At 52.2% G+C, this 23,537-nt stretch overlaps 1 protein-coding gene across 7 annotated transcripts in view; it reads right to left on the bottom strand.

The window, feature by feature from the left end:
* Positions 1 to 23,537, bottom strand: part of TMEM63C (transmembrane protein 63C) — an 86,248-nt gene that overhangs the window by 9,854 nt on the left and 52,857 nt on the right. For 6 of the 7 annotated variants that reach the window (XM_061429569.1, XM_061429567.1, XM_061429566.1 and 3 more), the window contains 16 exons: positions 22,464 to 22,501; positions 17,019 to 17,161; positions 15,861 to 15,909; positions 13,990 to 14,098; positions 12,502 to 12,575; positions 12,031 to 12,111; positions 11,799 to 11,922; positions 10,901 to 11,034; positions 9,390 to 9,512; positions 8,818 to 8,971; positions 7,357 to 7,463; positions 6,295 to 6,381; positions 5,676 to 5,741; positions 937 to 1,099; positions 614 to 719; positions 72 to 239 (listed from right to left, as the gene is read on the bottom strand). In XM_061429569.1, the coding sequence (XP_061285553.1) occupies positions 72 to 239; positions 614 to 719; positions 937 to 1,099; positions 5,676 to 5,741; positions 6,295 to 6,381; positions 7,357 to 7,463; positions 8,818 to 8,971; positions 9,390 to 9,512; positions 10,901 to 11,034; positions 11,799 to 11,922; positions 12,031 to 12,111; positions 12,502 to 12,575; positions 13,990 to 14,098; positions 15,861 to 15,909; positions 17,019 to 17,161; positions 22,464 to 22,501 (1,726 nt within the window). Of the gene's footprint in view, positions 1 to 71; positions 240 to 613; positions 720 to 936; positions 1,100 to 5,675; positions 5,742 to 6,294; positions 6,382 to 7,356; positions 7,464 to 8,817; positions 8,972 to 9,389; positions 9,513 to 10,900; positions 11,035 to 11,798; positions 11,923 to 12,030; positions 12,112 to 12,501; positions 12,576 to 13,989; positions 14,099 to 15,860; positions 15,910 to 17,018; positions 17,162 to 20,602; positions 20,676 to 22,463; positions 22,502 to 23,537 lie in introns of those variants that run through there. The other variant, XM_061429571.1, reaches the window with a different exon arrangement.

The raw sequence follows: 23,537 nt of genomic DNA, 5'->3' as shown, positions 1-23,537 counted from the left end.
CGTCGGTGAGGGGCGACTGAGCAGTGGGGGAACGGACAGAGGCGGGGTGGCCGGGGGGGCTCGGCACGTACCTAAGCGTAGGATGGAGAAGAAGAGCATCCAAACCAGCCCCAGGAGCGGCGCGAAGATGGCTTGGTGGATGGCCGCCATGTGGATCTGCTCGTTGAGTTTGGTGGGCGCATACGAGTAGTACATGTTATAGCGGTCCGTGACGTGCTTCATGCACAGGTAGAGCAGCCCTGGGGGCCGGCAGACGGAGGCAGGCTCAGAAGCCATCGCAAGACCCTCCCCTCCCCTCCCCTGGGCCCGAGATGCCAGACACAGGTCAGCCAGAGTGGCAAGGGGCTCAAGGACAGGCTGTGGGAGTCCCGTGGGGCTGATCTTGCGTGCCCGGCTGCTTCCCTTGAATCCTAGAACCTATTCTGTCATTTTGGTTAAGTAGTCATTCCCTAACAAGCATCCTCTGTAAATAGCCATCCAACCCCAGCCCCCCTGACCAACCTGGCCCCCTCCCCAGCCCTTCTGATCAGCTGGCCCTGGGTCTCCTCCTGAGCCAGGAGGGAGCCGGATGCTCTGGGGCTTCCACTGGGTGGGGGCCTCAGGGACAACTCACCGAAAGGAGCAATGATGGGGCAGGTGATGCTGTACGCCATCACCACGCTGAAGACATTCATCATCCACGCATACTCGCGCCCGTACTGGAAGTCCATGGCCTGGTTCTGGGGCAGAAAGCAGGGTCCGCTTGGCATGGCTGCTTCTGCAGCTCCTCATCCGGCAAGGCAGCCTCCCCTCCGAGAATGGTGTCGGAGGAGCACCTGGCCCCTTCCGCCCACCAGGGCTCCCAGGTCACTCCGCACTTCTAACAGGCACCCCCCACTCCAACACCCGCCCAAGGGAAGCTCCAAGGGCTGTGTCAGGGAAGGGCCTGTCCCTCACCATTCGGATGTTCACTCTCTCTGGCTCCGACCTGGAGAAGACGAGGCGGATGGTGTACAAGAAGAGCGACCCCAGGCGCATCAGCTCCATGCCTGTGCCAATAAAGGCTGCCGTGATGACGTAGTTGACAAAGAAGGCGCCATTGTCTGGCAGGAACACACACCTGGGTGTGGAGGAGGGCGGGAGATGGCCACAGAAGCCGGAGAAGAGGGAGAGGGCAGAGATGTTGGGAGCAAAGAGGAGAGAGAGGAAGAGAATTGAAGGGATGGGCAGGGGGTGGAGATAGAGACGGGGAGAAGAGCTTTCAAATACAGTCATCCCTTGGTATCCGCGGGTGGTTGGTTCCAGGAGCCCCTGCGGATATCAAAATCCAGGGATGCTCAAGTCCCTTATATGAAAATGTCAATAATATTTGCAGATAACCTATGCCCATCCTCCTGTGTACTTTTGTCTCTAGATTATCTGTAATGCTAACACAATGTAATCAGCTGTAAATACAACTAAACGCTATGCAAGTGGTTGCCTGCACACGGCACATTCGAGTTTCGCTTTTGGAAACTTCCTTGAATTTTTTTCCCTGAATATTTTGATCTGCAGTAGGTCAAATCTGAAGATGTGGAATCCGTGGACACAGAAGGCCCACTGTATACATGCGTTTCCAGCCCAGTGTAATTTAAACAAGGGCCCTTTTGAACAAGGATAGGGGTGGATGGGTTAGGAGACACATGCACTGGCTTGATCTACAGAAGGGCTGTGAAAGAAAACAAAAATAAAGAAGGGCTGTTTGACTGGATCCACAGACCCTGGAGAGCTCACAGGTAGACTTTTGGGGGTCTGTGACCTTGAATAGGGAAAAGATTGCATCTTCACTTTCTGCAGTTTAGCACTTCCTTCCATGAAGAGTGTGGGCAGCACATCACAGGCATGCCAGCCATGGCTGTGAGTCTGTCTCCAGTTGAAGTGAGGTATTTTCATATCATGTTGTATCTATTGCTGAGCATTCACAACACCATTTGCGTTCATCATCTCTTCAAAATGATGCTAGTTATTAGGCCACTACATTAGACATGTTAAATTCACAGGATTGAGACTTTCCTGTCTGCACACGTGTTGCTAGCTGGCCAACTTCGGCTAACAGCCATTCAGCCACCTGAATGGATTGTCACACTGCCTGTTCTCACATTGGTGACCCATGCATCTCTGTCATCTATACAGTTCTGATAACTCCCTCAAGAAGAAAAAATCTGTGAGTCCCTGCACATATTTCAGAACTCCTTCAAAAGCTATTCTTTCTTGAGGGCATCAAAGGTGAGTCATGAACTCACAATTCTTCTCCTTCTCATATATTTACAAACTGTATTAAAAATAACGACCTAGCCAAAGATGAACTCACTCATCTTGGGAAAAACTAAGCTTATTACAATTACAGTTTAACTGTAGAAAGCTTGGAGAATTCTGGCTCTTGCCCTGTAAAGCAAGCTATGAAAGGTTGCATGGCATTGGCAACAGCACATCTTTGAAAAATTGGGACTTTCAACATTTGTAACCCTAAAAACAAAACAAAGCCAAACAAAAAGAGAAACTGGCTGGACGTCCAACAAGACCTGCATGTTGCCTTGTCAAAAATCCACTCCTCTGTTCCTGTTGAATGTTCTTCTTTTAGCTAAGTAACATCAATTTTCACATGGATGGCTTTAAAACAATAAAATGTAACTTTTGCTTGCTTCCATTTAGAATGCATTGACCTATTATTAAAGGTATTAACAGAGATTGTATCATACATTTGAATTCTAAAATATTTTCAATAACTGTATTTTGACATAACCAGTTTTCGTTATAGCCCAGGTATTTTGTACATTTAAAGAACTGGGCTTCCTGGGTGGCTCAGTGGTAAAGAATCTGCCTGCCAATTCAAGAGACATGGGTTCAGTCCCTGGTCTGGGAAGATCCCACATGGCCCGGAGCGACCAAGCCGTGCATCTTAACTACTGAGCCGTACTCTAGAGCCGTACTCTAGAGCCGGGGAACTGCAACTTCTGAGCCCACTTGCATGACTACTGACACCCGAATCCTAGAGCCTGTGCTCAACAAGAGGAACCACCGCAATGAGAAGCCCACGCTGCAACAAAGAGCAGCCCCCGCTCTCAGACTAGAGAAGAGCCCGTGCAGCAGTGAGGATCCACACAGCCAAAAATTAATAATTTTTTAAAAAGAAATCTAATCAGAATCAACTCAACATTGTACAGCAATTATCTTCCAATTAAAATATATATATATAAGAAATCTACTCAGAGTATATATAAAACTGGCAAAATCTGAACAAGCTCTGTGGATTGTATCAATGTCACTTTCCTGGTTTTGATACTGTATCTTAGTTATGCAAGATGTGACCATTGGGGGAAACTGGATGAAGGGTGTATCAGTTCAGTTCAGTTCAGTCACTCAGTCATGTCTGACTCTTTGTAACCCCATGAATAGCAGCACACCAGGCCTCCCTGTCCATCACCAACTCCCAGAGTCCACTCAAATTCACATCCATCGAGTCAGTGACACCATCCAGCCATCTCATCCTCTGTCATCCCCTTTTCCTCCTGCCCCCAGTCCCTCCCAGCATCAGGGTCTTTTCCAATGAGTCAACTCTTCGCATGAGGTGGCCAAAGTACTGGAGTTTCATCTTTAGCATCATTCTTTCCAAAGAAATCCCAGGGCTAATCTCCTTTAGAATGGACTGGTTGTATCTCCTTGCAGTCCAAGGGACTCTCAAGAGTCTTCTCCAGGACCACAGTTCAAAAGCATCAATTCTTCAGCACTCAGCTTTCTTCACAGTCCAACTCTCACATCCATACATGACCACTGGAAAAACCATAGCCTTGACTAGACGGACCTTTGTTGGCAAAGTAATGTCTCTGCTTTTCAATATGCTATCTAGGTTGGTCATAACTTTCCTTCCAAGGAGCAAGTGTCTTTTAATTTCATGGCTGCAGTCACCATCTGCAGTGATTTTGGAACCCAGAAAAACAAAGTCTGACACTGTTTTCACTGTTTCCCCATCTATTTCCCATGAAGTGATGGGACCGGATGCCATGATCTTCGTTTTCTGAATTTTGAGCTTTAAGCCAACTTCTTCACTCTCCTCTTTCACTTTAATCAAGAGGCTTTTTAGTTCCTCTTCACTTTCTGCCACAAGGGTGATGTCATCTGCATATCTGAGGTTATTGATATTTCTCCCGGCAATCTTGATTTCAGCCTGTGCTTCTTCCAGCCCAGCGTTTCTCATGATGTACTCTGCATATAAGTTAAATAAGCAGGGTGACAATATACAGCCTTGACGTACTCCTTTTCCTATTTGGAACCAGTCTGTTGTTCCATGTCCAGTTCTAACTGTTGCTTCCTGACCTGCATATAGGTTTCTCAAGAGGCAGGTCAGGTGGTCTGGTATTCCCATCTCTTTCAGAATTTTCCACAGTTTATTGTGATCCACACAGTCAAAGGCTTTGGCATAGTCAATAAAGCAGAAATAGATGTTTTTCTGGAACTCTCTTGCTTTTTCCATGATCCAGCAGATGTTGGCAATTTGATCTCTGGTTCCTCTGTCTTTTCTAAATCCAGCTTGAACATCTGGAAGTTCACGGTTCACATACTACTGAAGCCTGGCTTGGAAAATTTTGAGCATTACTTTACTAGCGTGTGAGATGAGTGCAATTGTGTGGTAGTTTGAGCATTCTTTGGCATTGCCTTTCTCTGGGATTGGAATGAAAACTGACCTTTTCCAGTCCTGTGGCCACTGCTGAGTTTTCCAAATTTGCTGACATATTGAGTGCAGCACTTTCACGGCATCATCTTTCAGGATTTGAAACAGCTCAACTGGAATTCCATCACCTCCACTAGCTTTGTTCATAGTGATGCTTTCTAAGGCCCACTTGACTTCACATTCCAGGATGTCTGGCTCTAGGTCAGTGATCACACCATCGTGATTATCTTGGTCGTGAAGATCTTTTTTGTACAGTTCTTCTGTGTATTCTTGCCACCTCTTCTTAATATCTTCTGCTTCTGTTAGGTCCATACCATTTCTGTCCTTTATCGAGCCCATCTTTGCATGAAATGTTCCTTTGGTATCTCTGATTTTCTTGAAGAGATCTCTAGTCTTTCCCATTCTGTTGTTTTCCTCTATTTCTTTGCATTGATCGCTGAAGAAGGCTTTCTTATCTCTTCTTGCTATTCTTTGGAACTCTGCATTCAGATGTTTATATCTTTCCTATTCTCCTTTGCTTTTCGCTTCTCTTCTTTTCACAGCTATTTGTAAGGCCTCCCCAGACAGCCATTTTGTTTTTTTGCATTTCTTTTCCATGGGGATGGTCTTGATCCCTGTCTCCTGTACAATGTCATGAACCTCTGTCCATAGTTCATCAGGCACTCTATCTATCAGATCTAGTCCCTTAAATCTATTTCTCACTTCCACTGTATAATCATAAGGATATATAGGAATTTTTTTTTTTGGCAATTTCCTTTGAATCTACAATTATTTGAAAAAGTTCATTCAGAGGAGGAGTCCCTGGGCTTTACCCCCAAAGGGGTTCATGGCACAGGAAACGTTAAGAGGCTGCCTAATGAGAATGTTGGCATTCATTCATCTCTACCTATATGAGCAGATAAAGAATAGGCATATCCAGCTGGTGTGAACCCACAAAAGCCCCAGTGAACACTGGGAGTACGCCTGAAACATGCACTCTGGTACTCACTGGAACCTGACGGATGCCTGCTCCAGATAGTAGATGTCAAAGAGCCAGTGCAGAAAGACGTCCAAACTAGAAGCAAGAATAAAGCAGACCTGCCATTAGCGAATCGATGAACTAAGGCCTGGGGTTCCATTTCTCTTGGGCTGGCTTCCCTCCTTCCAACCTCCCTTGCCTACTCCCTGAAGACTCTCGCACCTTAATATTCCAGCTGGCCAATCCACACTGCCTCTCTTCTTAATGGTGCCCACCCTGTTCCTGACTCTTTGACCTTTCCACTCAAGGCCTCCCCTCCAGCAAACCTTCACCAGCCTTTTCTCCCACAGCGCTCTCTCCCTCTTCTGAATTTCTACTGCACATTTCCCCCACCTTGGGCTGCCAGGCAGCTGGGAGGGATGGCTTGTCTCCGCAGCTGGATGATAAGTACTTTGAGGGCAGAGTTCATGGCTGACCGCTTAGAGTTCACATGATACCTGGCTCATGCTAGGCTCATGACAGGCACTGGACTGTCATTTGAGGAATGGATTTGCAGCAGTCACAGGTGGGCCTACAGTATCTGAAGGAGGAGGTTCTGACTCTAGGGTGAGCCTGGCTGAGAGAGGAGAGATAACTGGAGGTGAGGTACCTGGTCAGTCCCATAGAGGGCAGAATGACCACCATGAACACCAGAAAGACATAGCACTTGTGCGCTATGATCAGATTCTGACTTGTTCTGGAAGGAAACAAAGAGACACATGATAAGAACCAAACGACTGACTACAGAATGGAGAGAAAGAGAGATGGCCACCTGGGCTAGAAAGCAGTTTCACAGCATGTGCCAGTGCCATCTCCACAGTGCACTGAGAGCCGTGCTGTGTCTGGGAGCAGCAGGAAAGAACGGCATGATCAACTAGTGATGTCTGCCGTGGGCAGAGGAAAGGGAAGGGAAGGCTCACACATACCATACACTTGACGCCCCTGTTGCAGGGACATCACTAACAATACTCAGAATCCTTGCAGCATTTCAATAAGCAACATGAGCCTTGGCCGTAGGAAAGCCCAGGAAGGATTTCTGTTAAGAGAAACCTCTTGGCTTACTGCCTGATAGGATGATAGAAGCTTTGGGAGCAGTAAATAACTTTTGAGACCCATGCAGCCTTCAGTCCAGAGCAGGTCCATTTTGCCCCAAGATATAGTAAATACTTCCTAAGTAATTAGCTCCTACCACAGAACTATTAGGGCTAATAAACAGGGAGGGGCTCTTTGTTTAAAATATGGCACCGTATGGGCTACACGGGTCTTCAGTCAGATTGAGGGCATGGGCTCCTCTGCGATGACCGTAGCAGCCCTTCTGACATTTTTCAGACAAGTCCTGTTATCTCGCTCCCATCCTCCGCCCTCTCCCTGGCATTCCTGCCATTTCTGCCCACGGCTCCAGGCCCTCAGTGCGTGGCTGGAAGACGAGGGAGCAGCCTGAGGAGGGCTTGGTTTCGGGTATCTCAGCATCCCTGAGACAAACCAGTCCCTTCTTTCCAAAGACAAAAGTATCTGTTACTTTTTTGGGGTGGTTTTGGGCATCAAAGCCATCCTGCATCAATTCCATTCCCCAGGTGAGACAGGAAGCTGGAGCACAGGGCTGGTGGGGACGAGGGAGTGGGGAAAGAAGCTGGTGCCAAGGGAAGGATAAGAGGGGAGGCCCCCAGCTCACCTGGTCCAGTGGGCTTCAAGGAAGGCAGAGAGGTAGACGATCAGAGGCAATGTCACGGTAAAGGCCCAGAGCAACACAGACGGGAAGAACTGGGTCACGATGGGGCTCTGTGTGAGCAGGTGGAGGTGGGGCAGAGAGAGGTCAATGCGAGAAGCCCGCTCCCCCTCACAGGCCTCCCCTGCCTTCTCCCACACCTCTGGCCACTTCTCCAGCTCAGTCCCAGAGCGGGCCTCGTGTCCCTGAGGCTGCACAGTGGGCTGGGGCCTTTCTCACTCAGAATCTGCCTGGCTGGGGCAGCCAGAGGCTGACACCTCAAGGTCAAGGGGCATCCCCAAGGGGTGCAGGCCTCCTATGCTGAGATCACTGGAGGGATGGCCTAGTCTGACCCCACCGACTTGGCCCCAAGGCCACAGCCACCTGCTGTCACTCAGGGAGGAGACGCTCAGACTTTAGAGAGGAGACACTGCTTTTACCGCGATGTTGTGTGAGACATGGTGGAGAAGGGGAGGGTGTGGTGTGAGAATTCCCGGGCAGAGCTGTGGTGCCCCGGCCTGGGGCCTGTTGTGAAGCTGACAGAGGAGGGGGGCAATGGGAAGCGGCAGCACAAGGACTTGGCTTGACTGTGTGCACGTGTGTGCATGTGTGTGTGTGCATGTGTGTGTTGCGTGTGCACTTCCATGTGTGCGCCTGCATGTGTTTTGCTGGAACAGGCACGGGGATAACATGAAAGAAGGGGCCTTCTAGGATCACTGCAAGTGTGCACGTGTGTATGCACACATGTGTGTGCATGTGTGTGTGTGCATGTGTGTGTGTGTGCCTGTGTGTGTTTTGCTGGAACAGGCATGGGGATAACATGAAAGAAGGGGCCTTCTAGGATCACTGCAAGAGCCTTGAGGCTACACAACTTGGATATGGGCCCGTCCAGCTCCTCGGAACTCCTCTATGCATATGGCAGGGACGGCTCTTGTGGACATACCCAGGGCCTGTGTGTCCAGAAGTGAGGCAAGTGGAACCAGAGCCAGAGAGCCTACTCCTCTTGAAGGGCTGCCCTAGAACTAAACTCTGTCTTCCCCACCGTCGCCTTATCTTCACACCAAGGATCTCGGCTCTAGAGAACGTGGGGTAAATGGAGCTGTCACGCTCGCCCCACCCTCTGCTGCTCTTTCGTACCTCTAGCTTGACCCAATCTAAAGAAGTCCTCCAAGCCCATCCCCCCAAATTCAGCCCAGAACTTGCCTAAGGCTCCCCACCCTTTAGCCCTAGTCCCTAAGTCGGGCAGTGGCCCACATGCATCCTCTTTAGAGCAAAGGAGACCCTGGGCCACCACGTACACCCACTGCCAGGGCCACAACTGCGTGTGCTCTGGAGTCACGTCTCAGTGGGCCCCCCATCCCATCCTCGCCGGAGCTCTTCCTTTGTCTCCTGGGGGGCCCCCATGCCTGGCCTGAGTGGAGGAGGCACCTGCAAATTCTCGATGGGGCGGGTGACGTTGTACAAGTCGATGGTGTTGATGATGATGGCAGGCGTGGTGAGGAAGAAGAAGAGGAAGAAGAGGAAAGTGTTGATTGCGATAAAGCGGGCCCACCAATGGAAGCGGCGGACGGACAGGTGTTTCCTGGGCAGGATGGAGGAGGGAGGCGCGCTTAGGGCCGTGGGTCTCGGCCCTCAGACCCAGCCATGCTGCTTTCTGCATGCCAGCTGTGGACCAGGCTGCCCTGGTCTAGTTCAACGCTGTGGGCCCACGCCTGCATGCGACAGCCCTAGGCCTTCTCCTATCACGCCACTTGTCAGGCTCTGAATACATCCCACAGGTGAGCCAGAAGAATGATCTGAATTCTTTCCACAGGAAAAACCTTTTCCCCAAAAGGGGGTGGACTTGGGGGCAGGCAGAGGCTGCGATGCCCAGGAGAGACACAGCCCAGCAGGGGCTGTATGTGGAGGAGAAGGACAGGCCCTGATTCTTTTCCCCATCCTACAGGCGTCTTCCATCCCAAAGGAGCTCAAGGGAGAGGAGACAGACAGAGGGGGCTTACCAAATAATGTCCTTGGGGTGCGGGGCACGGACTACCCTCCAGCGGTAGGACTTGACGATGGTGGTCACTGAGGACTCTTTGGGGGACATCCCACAGTGGATGAACTTGTAGTCCTGCAGAATGCTGCGGAGACGAGGAAGACACAGAGGTCTGGGGGTGAGGAATTCTTGGAGACTTGGATATGTCTCTCCTGACCTTATAGGTGGGCAGTTCCTCAGGCCTGGTCACTGGAGGAAAGGGTGTTAGAGGGATGGACTGCCCAGGAAAAGAGGGGACCACGTAGTTCTCAGTTCACGTCTTGTCCCCCTATTGGTAGTGACGGCACAAAGACATGCTCTTTCTGTGAGGTTGACAGGGGAGGTACTCATTTAGCCTCCTCTTAATATCAATAGCTACCGGCTGTTCCAGCCAGTGCCTGACACTGTGCTAACTGGTGAGTCACATCATCTTAGCTGCATAGATTACTGAAGACACAACCAAAGAGGGGCGGGTGCTGGCACTGGGGCCCCACCTTGGGTTTCCTAACTCACATCTGCTGTAATTAAACCTGAGATCCCTCTCTACTGAGCGATGGTTCTCAGAAAGATATGTAGATGTCTCACACACACTAAATAGGACACATATTCCTTCTTACCCTTCCAGGAGGTGGACAAGGAAGATATAAGTAACCAAATTTGATGAATAAGAAACTTGAGGGTGTAACTAACTTGCAAAATTGCACGTGATCTGTTTCCCTGAATTCTAGCCTGTGCCACTGTTCCTTTGCAGGGTCAGGGCGGGTGAAAACAAAGCCTTATGAACGATCAGGCTCCCTCGGGGAGAGGATGGCTCCATCGTCCTCAAAAGACTGATTCTGAGGCTCCTATGTATTTGACCCAGGCCTAAGATTCCTTCCAGAACACTCCAGAGCAGACCTCATCCATTCCTTATCAAGATGGGGCTGCCAGTGGCTGGGGCAGAAGAGGGAGGAGCCTGCAAAGCTATGAAACAGAGAAGGCTTGCAGAGGAGAGGAGAGGAGCAGGAATGGCAGTTGGGTCTTCTCTATGCTGACTCTGTCACTAGCGGGGAGGGGAAGGGTGACGTAGGGGTGATGGGTAATGAGGGGCGGAAAATGGGTATCATTCTTGTCAAGGCCTGGAAGAGGAACCAAGAGGTCAAGGGCTACGCTGACCACTTCTGGGCTGAAGCAAGGATGTATGGGGGTGGGGAGCCCAGGACCTGGGTGTCTCTGGAGACAAGCTGAGCCCAGCAGCTGGAGGAAGACGCATGTGGCCGTGCTCCGGAAAGCAAGATGGCATCTGCGATGCCCGTGAGGAACAGGGCGGGGCCGAGGGGAGGAGGGCAGAGCACGGCATGACGGAGGCAGGCACTCTCCCCTCCTCCACTCCTCCCCTCGGCTGGAATGGGGGTGGGAAAGGATGGTTTCGGAGAAGCAGAGGCCCGCTCTTGGGGCCGGGATGGGCGCAGCAAGCAGCTGCCCACCCCCCCCACCCCCCAACCCGGCACTCACTGCTTCGTCATCCTGGAGTCCTGGAAGGTGACGAAGATCAGGTCCAGACGCTTCAGCCGCGCGCGGTTGAGCTCAGCGTTGAACTCATCAGTCAGCTGCTCCTCCAGCTCGCTGTAGTACTGTTCTGCGTCCACCTAGTGGGCCAGACGTGGGCCTCAGAGCTGGAGCGGCCAGGGCTCCAGGAAGGCTGCCTCTCTCCCCCCGGGGGCACAGGCCGGTGAGGGGCGGGGATGGGGGTGTGTCTTGGTTCCATCCCCAGCTCCCTAGGAAGCCTGGCAAAAAAGCTCAGGACCCCAGGTGGGCTCCCAGGTCCCAGCTCTCCAGAAGGAAGAGTCTGTCACTTTGAAACAAGTTCCCTGCTCTTAGATCTGGGGAAAGGGAGGCTTCCCCAGGGGTGAAGGGGTGCCTTTGGCCTCGGGGTGGACTCCGGAGAAGCGACAGCCTTTTCAAGTGCCTGCAGCCTTTTCAAGTGAGGGAATCATGCTTTTTTTCTGAACTGGCTAGATGAGTTCAGTCCCGCCAAGGCCTCCTTCTAGCCACATGGGCGGGGCGATAAGATGGAGCCCACAGCTTTCCAATGTCCCCGTCCCAGCTCCTTCCCCCCGAGGCCGGGCAGCCTGCTGTGTTCTTGCTGGTCCTCCCCACCAAGCCCCGAAGGGAGCAAGAACCAGCCCCGTCCTGGATCACTCTGGGAGGGGGAGGCCCCGAGAAAGGCTCCTCTGCCTTCTCAACAGGGAGACAGAACATGCTGGAAAGGAGAACGTGAGCCAGGGGCTGCTCTGAACGGAGTCTGCGGCCCAAGGATGCAGGCCTGGGATACCGCCGGGGGCCGTGGACGGAGCCTGGAGCCCCGGTGCCCCAGCCCCTGTGATGCGCCCCCGATGTCCGCGCCAATTACCTCTTTGAAGCAAGCCCAGCACCTGCAGAAGCACAGCCGGGAGCAGGGGTGGACCTTGATCATCACCTTCCCCTTCTTCTTGGCCTTGGCGGTATAGTAGAGCCGGCCCCGCATCGCGTGGCGCCTGCCAGCCAACAGGTGACACGGTGAAGGGTCTCGAGGTCAGAGGCCGAGCAACAGCCTCCCCTTCCCTCCCCGCCCCAGATCCAGACAGGTCTCACCGCAGCCTCACCTCTGATCGTCCAAGTCAATCAGGGTCCTGACGTCATAGCAGAAGTGGACTCTGGTCACTACGCACCCTGGGTAGGCCTCGCTGAAGCCAGGAACAAAGATGATGAGCCAGCCTGTGGGGCTGGGGACTTCCCCTTTCCCTAGAGCTACAGCCCACAGGGCTGAGGGGCACAGCTCCCAGGGGTTCCCGGTGCTTGGATGGTAGAATCCACCCCCTGGCTCCTAAGCCTGGACATCAGGATTGATCCCTGTAAATGAGGGATTTGCCACATCCTTCCCAGATGACACAGAACAGGGCCAGGGAGCAGAGCTGGACATTGCTGCTCACGGACAGATAATTAGCTTCTAGGGTTTGGAACTCAGGTCACAGAAGGGGCCACAAGATAAGACGACCTGTTCTAGACTGGGCACCGCGGCTGGAGGGTGACTGGGAGGGGGCCATCCACGCCTCAGCCCACCCCGCCCCACTTACTGAAAATGCTTAATGATGATCTCTGGGTCTTGGATGTCCGTGGGGACATAGGTGATCATTAGTGTCCTGGTGACCTAGGTGGGGAAGGTCAGTGGAGAAAGAAGATTGCTCACACAGGAATCCTGGGTCTTCCGGTGGCCCTCAACCACCTGGAGCAGGTCATCTACTCACATCAGGCTGCCTCCTTGCTGGGTAAGCCAGGTGCCAGCTTCCCCACCCAGCCCACGTCCCTGAGGTCAGCAGGCAGGCAAGCTACACCTCTGTGCATCCTGTGCCCCGTGCTCCGCCCGCCCCCCACACCGGGAGACCCCTTGCCATGGATGGCTGTAGTCAGGGGAGGAAGAGTCAGAGGCTGCAGGGAGAGGTGGAGGGCTCAGGGACGACCAGAGCTCCATGACCTGCAAGGGCAGCTCATGCTGTCTTGCTGACCTCCGGGCTCCACTGTTCCACATGATGCCCATCTCGAGGGGACATCCCTATCATCAGACCAGGGATGGGGAGTTGGAAGGTCAGCTGGACTGTGGGGAGGGAATGGGGAAGTCCCTCAAAGTTCACATGTTACTCTGTGAGTGGGACATGTCTTCCTGAGCCATCGCCTCGTGGCCAGCATCTGTAAACTGTGCTGCTAGAGAGGGGAGTCTGGGCAGGAGCTTCTGGTGACAAGACAGAAAGCTGATGTGGCCGAATCCAGATGGGCCAGGAGTGTCTAAGCCTCCTGGCAGGCTGAGACATTCAGGGTTACCTTTCAGGGGCGTGTGCAATTGCATTCTGGGGTGTGTGCAATTGTGTTCTGGGGTGGGGTAAAGGGAATCTGTCCTTTAGGATGAAAGGCTTGAAGAAGCCCATCTCTCTTTTATCTGCCATCTTCCCTCCCGCTAGGAGACTCTACCTGCCTAGTGGTCCTTCCTGGGATCACCTCCCAAATAAGTGAATACTACTCAAACCCTTGTCCCAGGTTCTGCTTGGGAGGTGGGATGGGAGAAATACAAACCAAGACAGTGAGAACACAAAGAGGCAGCCCATGCGTTTCTGACCTCAGGGAGATGGTAGAAGGGCCAGGAGTTGGACGCAAGAGTGGGCAAAGTAATCAAAGTATCTACCCACTGGGAGCACTGGCCACTGAAGATGGAGATCACCCCCGCCACAGTCAAGGCTTCAGTTTTCCAGTGGTGGGGAGGTCCAGGGGTCCTTGGAGAGGGTCCAGGGCAGCAGGGGTGTAGCAGGAGGATGTACTTGGGGGCAGCTATTCACCAGCTGGTTTGGAAGGGTCTCAGTGGTTTCACAGCCCAGACAAATGTGCCAGGTGACAATTCCCAGGGATAAGCAGAGGAGGCCTCCCTGATCGGGCAAGACTGCCTGGTGTGCAGACCACGACAAGCTAGGATGCTTCTGAAGGCTGGGAGTGGGATGGTCCAGCTTAGGGGGGTAGCAGAGGGAGGGGCTCTAGGTGAGAGGGCGTGGTCCTGGTAGTTCTTTTCACTTACTCACCGCATAGCTTTTCCTGGGCACAAATCCTAAGCAGTGATGAGTCATGAAGAGGAGGTTGGTGATGAAGTATAAGAAAGCAAAGATGCTATGTAGCCACAGGAACTCACTCCTGCCAAGAATGAGACACGGAAGGCGTGAGACCCCCACCCCACCTCCTCCCACCTCCCAAGGGCCACCCTCCAGTGCCTCCAGACACTCAGGCACCTTGGAAGGGGATGGAGAAGGGGCTGTCCACTCCAACGAATGAAGGCTAGCGTTGCTCGACTGTTCACTATATGCCAGACGCAGGGTGGGAGCAGATGCTCTGTGTACATTTTCTCACTAGACTCTTGGACCGTGTGAGTGCGGTGCTGTGAATGTCTTTGTTTTACTTGTAGGGAAACAAGGGCCAGAGTGCCTGCCCAAGGCTACTCTTGGCCGTGGCGGTCCCAGGAGGGGAGCCCAGAACTGCAGAAGCACTTACACTCTTCATACCGTGTCACTTTGCCCCCTGCCCACCCCCTACACCCCCTGCCACTGCACAGCTGACCATGAGGCCAAGCAGAGCAGGCCTGCAGAAAGGAGGGCCTGCAGATTCGGCTCACCTCCCTGGGGCAGGAAGTGTTTGGGTCCCGGGGCTCTGCACTCACGTGAGGCTGTCCCAAGGCACCAGGCCAGGAAGGCTGCTCAGAAACAGGGCCCGCCTTATTTGGTGCAGTTTGAGGACAGAGAGGCTGCCTGGCTTCAAAATATCTCATCACTGTTCCCCCGCCCCACCTCCTCCGCCTGGCCTTTCACTTCACTTTTCCCATCTGGCTAAATGCCTCTCTCCTCAGTTTTCTCAGAGAGGGCAAGGTGACATGGTCCCTGAGGGACGCTCCGGCTCTCTGGATTTAGGAAAGTTGAAAGGGCTCTTGGCCGCCCTATTAGACTTCACTTCTTGTTGGAAGTTGTGGGCACCGCACTTATACCAGCGACTGGGCGGGGAGAAGCTGCTTAAGCTCTGCTCTGGCGCTGCCAGCACCCGGGGCGGAGCTGGCGAAAGGGGGCCCAGCCTTTCTGGTGCTTTTGGAGTTTGGTGGGGTTCGCAGGGGTGCAGGGTCAGAAGATGGGGTGGGGTAAAGGGAGGTGGGGTTAGGAGCGCGCAAGCCCACTCATACCTGCTGGAAAGGCTGCTTCGGCTCTGTCAGGAAGCCGGCCATGAGCCCTGGGGGGCCTGTTGTCTCAGCCGAGACCAGCAGGGCCGCGTCTGGGTCCTACAGATTGCTCTGGCCACCCGAGGGGTTGGCTGATGTTAACGTCCACAGGCTCCTGAACCATGAGGGCTGGAGGGGCCTTAGAGCTCGTGTCCAACAGCCTTTCCGCCACCACGGACGAGGGATGAAGCTCACAGCAGGGTGCTCTGCCCCAGACCCAGGGCCGGCTAACAGCAGAGCCGGGGCAGGAACCCAGCTCCTCTGGGTCCTTAGTCTCGTGGCTGTAGGCATCAGGTCTGTGCTTCACTCAGTTCCTTGAGGCCTGAGCTGAACTCTTTTGTGGGCAGAGGAAGCAGTACCTTAAACCTCCACTTACTACAGTGCTTCTGCCTATCGGGAGCTAGACATAACCAAGCAAAGAGGACCACCTTGCTGGGACTTCAGGAGTGACTGGTTTAGCTAGTTCCACCCATTACAGAGATGGGGACACGGAGGCACCAAGAACACTTCTCACGAAGAGAAGGCAGTGTCTGGCATCCCACTTGGGACCTGGGTTCCCAAAGAAACCAGGCCTTTCTCGTCATTAAAGAGGAGCCCATGTTTTAGACTCACCATCAGACCACCTCTCCCCACCAACATCCACCCCCTCCCCTGCCCCGGCCAGTAGAATGGGAGGTAAGAGGATCAGGTACCTACTCTGTGGAGACATTGACAATTGTGGTCCGGCCAAAGTGACTATCCCGGTCTGAAAGAGAAGAAGGTTGCCAACCTCAAGCCTGGCTCCTCAACTGGTTGGGCACCAGACCCTAGAGTTCCCGAGTGAATGCCTGGGGCCTAGAAACGCTTGCCTACTTCCTGCGCTTCCTTTTAGTTCCCCAGAGCTTGTTGCAGGAGACGCAAGAGACATGAGTTCCATCCCTGGGTCGGGAAGATCCCCTGGAGTAAGAAATGGCAACCCACTCCAGTATTCTTGCCTGGAGAGTCCCCATGGACAGAGGAACCTGGCGGGCTGCAGTCCACGGGGTTGCAAAGAGTCAGACACGACTGAGCGACTAAGCTCAAGCACCAGTGGCCGAGGAGAAACAGGTGGAAACCTGAGCGATCAGCACACGCCTGGCGCCGTCTGGACATTTACACACCACCCAGTTGTACGGCCCTCGTTCAGCTCTGTGTCTGCGCTCACTAGTGAAATTTTGGCTGCTATTCACTGAGCACCCACTACAGGCAGCGTGCGAAGCACATGACATGCATCGTCTTTATCCCTATGACCATTGAGGAAACCGCGGCCTGGGGACATTGTATAAGATGAAATAATCTTCTGGGAAGCAGATGTGGGTAAACGGTGGGGAACCATAAGTTTTCAGTCTCTGAAGGCCAACCCTCCTCACCCACCACACTACTGTGTCAAAATCTACCCTGTTAGGAGAAATGTTGATGGACTCCAGATGAGAAATTCTGCCCCTACGACGCTGCGTCCACCGGAGTGGGTACAGCCAGAGATCCGGTCCAGGGATCTTGGCAGTGGGTCACACGCCATAACAAGGCCTCCACGAACACCTGGCCAGGTACAGTGTGGGTCATGGATCATGGATAAACATTCGGTCTTAGACTGAATTACACTATCTGCCTTCTCTGCGCCAGACCCTGGGCCAAATTGGTACCCAGAGAGGTATCACCTGTGGTTTCCACGTGAGGGAACCAGAAGCACAGGTTGCCTAAGGTCCTATAACTAATCCTGAGAAGTGCAACTAGAAGTTAGAGTTTGAGATGCCCAAGCCCCAAGCTCTGTCCCACCAGCTGGGTTGCCTCTTAGGTCTAGCAGGCTGGGCTCAGGGTCCACAGAGCTCCACATACCCAGAACATCTCCAGTGTAGTTGATAGGCAAGATGATGCCCAAGGAGGGGATGCAGAGGATGAGGATAAAGATGATGAGGTGGTACTGGAACATGATGTAGATCCGGGCATCGTCTCCACACCTGCTAATCAGATCTTCATTCCTGGAGGAGACACAGAGATGGGGACACTGCTCAGGGGCCAGTGTGGCCACAACTCAAGTCAGGGGCGGAGGGAGCAAAGGGCGAGGAAATGACCGCCCCATGCCCGTGTCTTCATCTTCAGAAACATCCCTCTTCTCAAAACTTGTTAGGCCTGAAATGGGTTTCACTGAATTTCATAGGCGTATCAAAGAAAGAGGCTGCAGATAACGCACTTGGGAATCCAGAAGCACTCTTAAATCAGGCATTGATTTCCTCTTTTATTGCTTCTTCAAACATTCCTCGTGCCTGCCATGGTACAGGTACTGAACAAACCGTTAGTGATAACAAGATTCATCCTATTTTTCAAAAAGCTGCTCCTTAAAAACCACAATGAGCTAAAAACCTCAAACGACAATGAGCTATCACTCCATACTGCCAGACTGGTCAGCATTGGAAACTTGGTGAGGCAGGTTCTGAGAGGAGGTGCTGGTGAGGGTGTGGGGTGCTGGGAGCTCTCTCATACTCATGGGTACTGACTCTGGCAAGGCCACTTTGGATAACAGTTGACATTATCCATAGACATCGACTATATGTACACCCTATGGCCTAACAATTCTACTCCTAGGTTTAAAACCAACAGAAATACATGCACATGGGCATTAAGAGACAAGGATGAGAATCTCAGAGATGCATTATTTGTAATGGCCCCGAACTGGAAAGAACCTAAATGTCTATCAAAGGTGGGATGGACACAAGAATGAAATACACACGCAGTGAGCTGCATACATCACATTATGCATGAACGCAATGTAACACTACACACAGATAAAAATGGATGAGCACAGCTGAACCCCACACACGTAATGTGGAGTGAAAGAGGACACACACAAACAATACATGCCTTATCATTACATACAAAGTTCAAAAACAGGCGATACTGAACTGAAGAGTTAGAAGTCAGGATGCTGGTTCCCTCTGCAGAGCAGGGAGGTGCTAGGAGATTGGGAGGGTGCAGGAGGAGAGCTTCTGGGGTCTTGGCAATGCTCTAATCTTTATCAGGAGGGAGGCTGTGATAACTGAGCTGGACATCTATTTTTTGGGCACGTCTCTGCATGTTTGTTAACTCCAGTTAAAAATGTTAAAAGCAACACATGCTTATAATAGAAACTTCGGAAAATACGAAAGAAGAAAATCATTCGCCTACAATCTCATCAAACCTAAGACAATGGGTATTAATCATTTTGGTCAATTTCCTTTAGTTTCTTATTATATTACTGGTTTACCTTAGTGACTGTAGGATAAACAGCATTTAGTGGCTCAGATGATAAAGAATTTGCCTGCAGTGTGGGAGACCTGGGTTCGATCCCTGGGTCAGGAAGATACTCTGGAGAAGGGAATGGCTGCCCACTCCAGTATTCTTGCATGGAGAATTTCAAGGACAGAGGAGCCTGGTGGGCTACGGTCCATGGGGTCACAAAGAATCAGACACAACTGAGCGACTAACACTTTCACTTTTTTCCCACTTTCCTTCTTTCACATTTAATCTGGCTGCTGCTGCTGCTGCTAAGTCACTTCAGTCGTGTCTGACTCTGTGCGACCCCATAGACAGCAGCCCACCAGGCTCCCCCGTCCCTGGGATTCTCCAGGCAAGAACACTGGAGTGGGTTGCCGTTTCCTTCTCCGATGCATGAAAGTGAAAAGTGAAAGTGAAGTCGCTCAGTCGTGTCCGACTCCCAGTGACCCCATGGACTGCAGCCCACCAGGCTCCTCTGTCCATGGAGTGCAAAGTACTGCAGTGGGGTGCCATTGCCTTCTCCATATTTAATCTTAAGTGTTTTCTAACAGTTTAACATTTTGTCTAAATATTTTTATAACTGCACAGTAATAATGGTGAAAATGGCCTGTTTGTGGATTCTTAGTTCACACTTAGCCCCAAGGTGCACACCTGCCCCGCCATTGGTGCACATACCATAGTTTACTCACCCTTGCCCTCTGATCAGACTTGAAGGTGGTATGCAACTTATAGCATCCAGTCCAATATTCAGGTTTATTTTTCAACAATACTACAATGTACAGCATGTCTTCAAGGCCTTCAATATCACCATTTCAGTAATTTAGAGCTCTCAACCTTTTTTTTAAACTTCAAGCTGTTAAAACACTTCCTGCCCTGCATTTGAGAATTAAATCCCAAGAATGGGGTGGATGAGGAGTGGTGAGAAGGGAGAATGAGGGGAATATCCCCCTGCAGGCTTGGGGTGCCCAGATCTGCTCACATGATATAAATAGTGTGCCTGAGGCAGGGTGAGAGCCTCCAATCAGATAGCGAGAGAAGATGGGACCGAGAACACAAGAATATCGTTTCTGGACTAGCAATTCCCTCTGCCCCTACTGGGGTCATTGCTCCATCTGCACCGGAAAACCCAGGCTATACTCAGCAGCCTATGTTACAGTTCTAAGGGAAGCCTGAATTTTTGAGCCTATCTATATTCCTCTATTCAACTCTGTCCTCTTCCCACCGTTCTTTAAAGTGCAGCCCCCATGACGTTCCAGGCACCACCCTCTCTCCTACTCATGATGAATTCTTGTCTCTGCTCGAATCGCTTCCTGTCCTCTACCTCTTACTGGAGACTCGCTGTACCTGGCATCCTTCTCTTTCACCTTTAAGGCCTCCTCTCTCTACAGCCACCCCAACTTCTTCCCTTTCAACGACAGCCAGGTTCAAGTGTCCATGTTTCAGTCTTAGAAAAACCTGAGAAGCTCCTCAAGCATCTGGGAAGCTCCTTCACCAGCTTCCCTTCGAGTTCCATCCAATATCCTTACGTCCCGGTCCCACCCACTTCTTGAAAAAAGGTGACTTCCTTTCTCAGCCTCTACTCCTTGGACGTCTCCTCATGCTGGACCTGCCCTCCCAGGGGAGACCCAAGTCTTCAAAGTTGACTTCCTTTCCTGAGCACTCGTTCTAGTCCGGCTCGTGGGGTTGGAGGCTGCAGAGCACACCATGTCTGGAGCCTCGTGCCTGCCTGGTTACAGCGAGCTGCTGCCCTAAAGAATGCTGCCTTTTCCTCCTGCCCCAGCTATTCTCTCCCTCACATCCTTTCTTATCTTGATCCCTTGGGTGAACCATCTGCTCCCACGACTTCAACCACAACCTCTTTGCTCCCATATCCCAAGTCTAAATTTCCAGCTCCAACCTTTCTCCTAAGCTTTATTTCTGTTTTTCAATAGCTTGACCATCAATTCCCATACTTGCCCTGGTTCTGTGTTATCAATTTCCCAACTCATTCTATCTCCTCACCTTCCACCTAATGGTATCACCGCCCTTCCCAGAAACAAGACCTCGACTTCTCCCTCTTTCCTAACCAGGTGGAAGCCAGGTGGAAACCACGACCCGTTGACAGTCGCCCAGAGCCTCCCTTCCCATGTCTCCTCCACGTCAATTCCCTGGTCATCACCACCTCTCACCTGGACACTGGGAAAGCCTTCTTAGCTGCTTGCATTGCCTTTGGCCTCTTCCAACTGCCATTCACCCCTCAAACTTCTGCCTACAAACAGACATCATCCTGAGTTTCCTGCTCAAAAGCAGGCACTGTCTTTCTGCTGCCTGTAAGTCAAAAGCCAAGATTCTCGGGATGGCAGTCAAGATCCCCACTGATCCTTCCGGCCCAATCTTTTATCTCGTTTCTTTCTATGTACTCCTGCTTCTAGCACACCACAAGATTTACCATCTCTGGACACTCTCTGCCATCTCCACCTCCAATCTTTGCCCCAAGAGTCCTTAATTTCTGATTGGGCCCTCCATATCACAATGACCAAAATTCTTCCCATTCTTCAGGGCCTCGCTCAAAACCATGCTTCTTCCAAACCCCGACATTGGAATTAAGTTCTCATTCTCCAAAATGCCTTTTGCACAGCAGTTATGTGCTTCCTGTGAGAACTTCTGTGTTGTGGGTCTGGTTAACCTTTGTGTTTTTGATTAGACTGAGTGGGCTTTGTGCCCTGGGTCTTTGGCTTCTGCAGGAAGGGAGGGTCATGAAATGGATGAGAGACTGCAGGTGAACTTTTATGTTTCTCTTAATGAAACTGCATTTATGCAAGCTTGCACATGCTTTTCAAAATAAAGCAAAACTAGAGAAAGTGCCAGGAAATAAAAGTCTTCCCTCCACTCCCCAACATGGGGCTAAAGGTCCTAACCCCCACACAAACTAGTTGTATCACTTCCTGGGGACTCCAGTGAAAGATAAAGGAAGAAGAAAGGCCAAGACCATGGGGAGTCCTCCATCAGGGCTGGGGCTCAAACACCAGAGACTGCCAGTCCCAAGGCCAGCTCTGGATTCCCAAGGGCCAGTCAGGATGCCCTGCACCCCTGTGGGGGTCCCAGGTCTGGGGAAAGAGAGGTGCTCTGGTGTGGCTCGTGTGGGTTGGGATGGGGTCTGGGGGCAATATCTGAATGCTCCCAGCAAGGCTCTTGAATGGTGGACGTGGAGACACACGATGGAAGACACTCTAAGAGCCTTGGCAAAGAACCAAATGAGCAGGTCCAGGCGGACCCCTGTGCAGTGGCCTCTGAGGAGCAGTTAGGCAGCCCCCTAAGGCAGGCATCCCAGGCAAGGCTGGACCCTGGAGGAGGGGGTCAAAGGACGAGAAGAACAGGCTGGATGGGAGCTATTTAGGGAGCACCCAGGAACATACAGGGCTCTGAGATGGAGACAGAGTTGTGTGCACACAAGTAAGTGTGTACGCACATACGTGTTCATGCAGTAGAGAGAGAGAGCTCTGACAAGAGTCAGAGACTGGTTGGGATAAGGCAATCAGGAGATGACAGGCCTCGCGGGGGGGTCTCTCTTCTTGCCAAGGGCGTCTGACACTAAAGAGATCCAGAAGATGCCGTGGGCCAGGGGTTATCCCTCCAGAGTGGGCACAGAGGCTGGGAGACAAGGCCTGCCCTTCTCTCCAGTGGTTTTGGTTTTTTCCACCTTGGCAAATACGAGGAATGACGTTCACAGGAGAAAAGCAAACAACACATGGGAAGGACTTCTTTTTCCTCGTGTGGCCCTCATAAAAGCATTTTTACAAGCCTGTGAAAGGGGTCCTTTCCTGGGAACTGTGGCAGAGGGAAAACGGGCTGCGGGCACCCCCCAGTTTCCATTTCACCAACTGGAAAGCATCCTTTTTCCCCGGGCTGGGCTGCGGGGGGTGGCCGGGAGTGGAGAGTGGAGGCTGGCGCACAGAGTTCAGGCCCCAGGTCCGGTCCTGTGGGGAAGGAGACCTGCCCCCCACCCTCCAGCAGATGAGGCCCCGCGGCTCAGAAAATTCAGGCACTTACTTCATGGTGATGGTGTTGAAAAACCAGGAATAGAAGCCCTGGGGGGGAAAGGAGAGAAAGTGTGAGAAACCCAGCGCTGGGACGTCCAAGGCAGCCAGGCAGTGTCCGGGGCTTCCTCCCCAGGCAAGGCCCGGACGGGAATCGGTGCTGAGGGGGATGTCTTTCCGGAAGTCGGGCATCCTGTGACAGGAAGTGGGGGCCTGGGGGGGGCCTTGGACTGGAGGGAGAGAAGGCACTCTGGGGTGGACATCAGTTGCTTTCTGTTTGTCTCTCATTGCTTCCCTCTGGGAAATGCCCCTCCCCCGGCATGTGGCCCAGTGGGCTGTCCCTCAGGAAGGCTCCTGCCAGTTGACCAACAGGAGCATGACCCAAGTGGGGCCAAACAGAGTGCTCTTAAGGGAACTGACATGGCATGGCTTCTTCTGGGTTCTTGCCTCTCGGTCAACACCAGGCCGCCTGGAGGGGCTTGGTGAGTCTCTGATGCCACACGCAGTAGTCTGCCTGCGACAAAAGCCCAGCCAGACGAAGAAGGATCAGAGAGGGATCCTGGTGGCAATGCTGGATTTCCTGGATCCAGCTGGACCTGAAACAGACACCTCTAATTTCTCCACACTCAGGCCACACATCACCCTTTTGTTATAACTGTGAGCGGGAGCTGGTTTCTTCTTCTGCACCTGAGAGTCCTGTTGATTATGCCTTTCTCTCAGGGTCTTGCTGTCTGGAGTTCCCGGGTGACGGGAAAAGGTGGCCTTGGCCAGAGACTCGGGGCGGGGGGAAGCCTGGAGAGGGATCAGCTTAGGAACTGTGTGCTAAGATGGGTAGAGGGCCATGGCTGTAAAAGCCACCAGATGTGGCAGCTAGTTAAGTTGCTCTGATGCATGCTTGCTTCTGAGATTCCGGAGGGTTTGGCAAAACCTTAGAAAAGGTTGCAGTTCCTGATTGACCCCATTTGGGTCATGAGCACATCAGTGAACTGGGCAGCCCCCCTCTCAGTTGAACCACGTGGATTACAGAATAGGTATTCAAAATGTGGTGCTGAAGAAGACTCTTGAGAGTCCCTTGGACTGCAAGGAG

This window comes from Bos javanicus, chromosome 10, assembly GCF_032452875.1.
Source record: "Bos javanicus breed banteng chromosome 10, ARS-OSU_banteng_1.0, whole genome shotgun sequence".
In the NCBI taxonomy this organism is placed as follows: domain Eukaryota; kingdom Metazoa; phylum Chordata; class Mammalia; order Artiodactyla; family Bovidae; genus Bos; species Bos javanicus.
The sequence above is the reverse complement of the archived record's forward strand: the minus strand, read 5'-3'. Positions and strand labels throughout refer to the sequence as shown.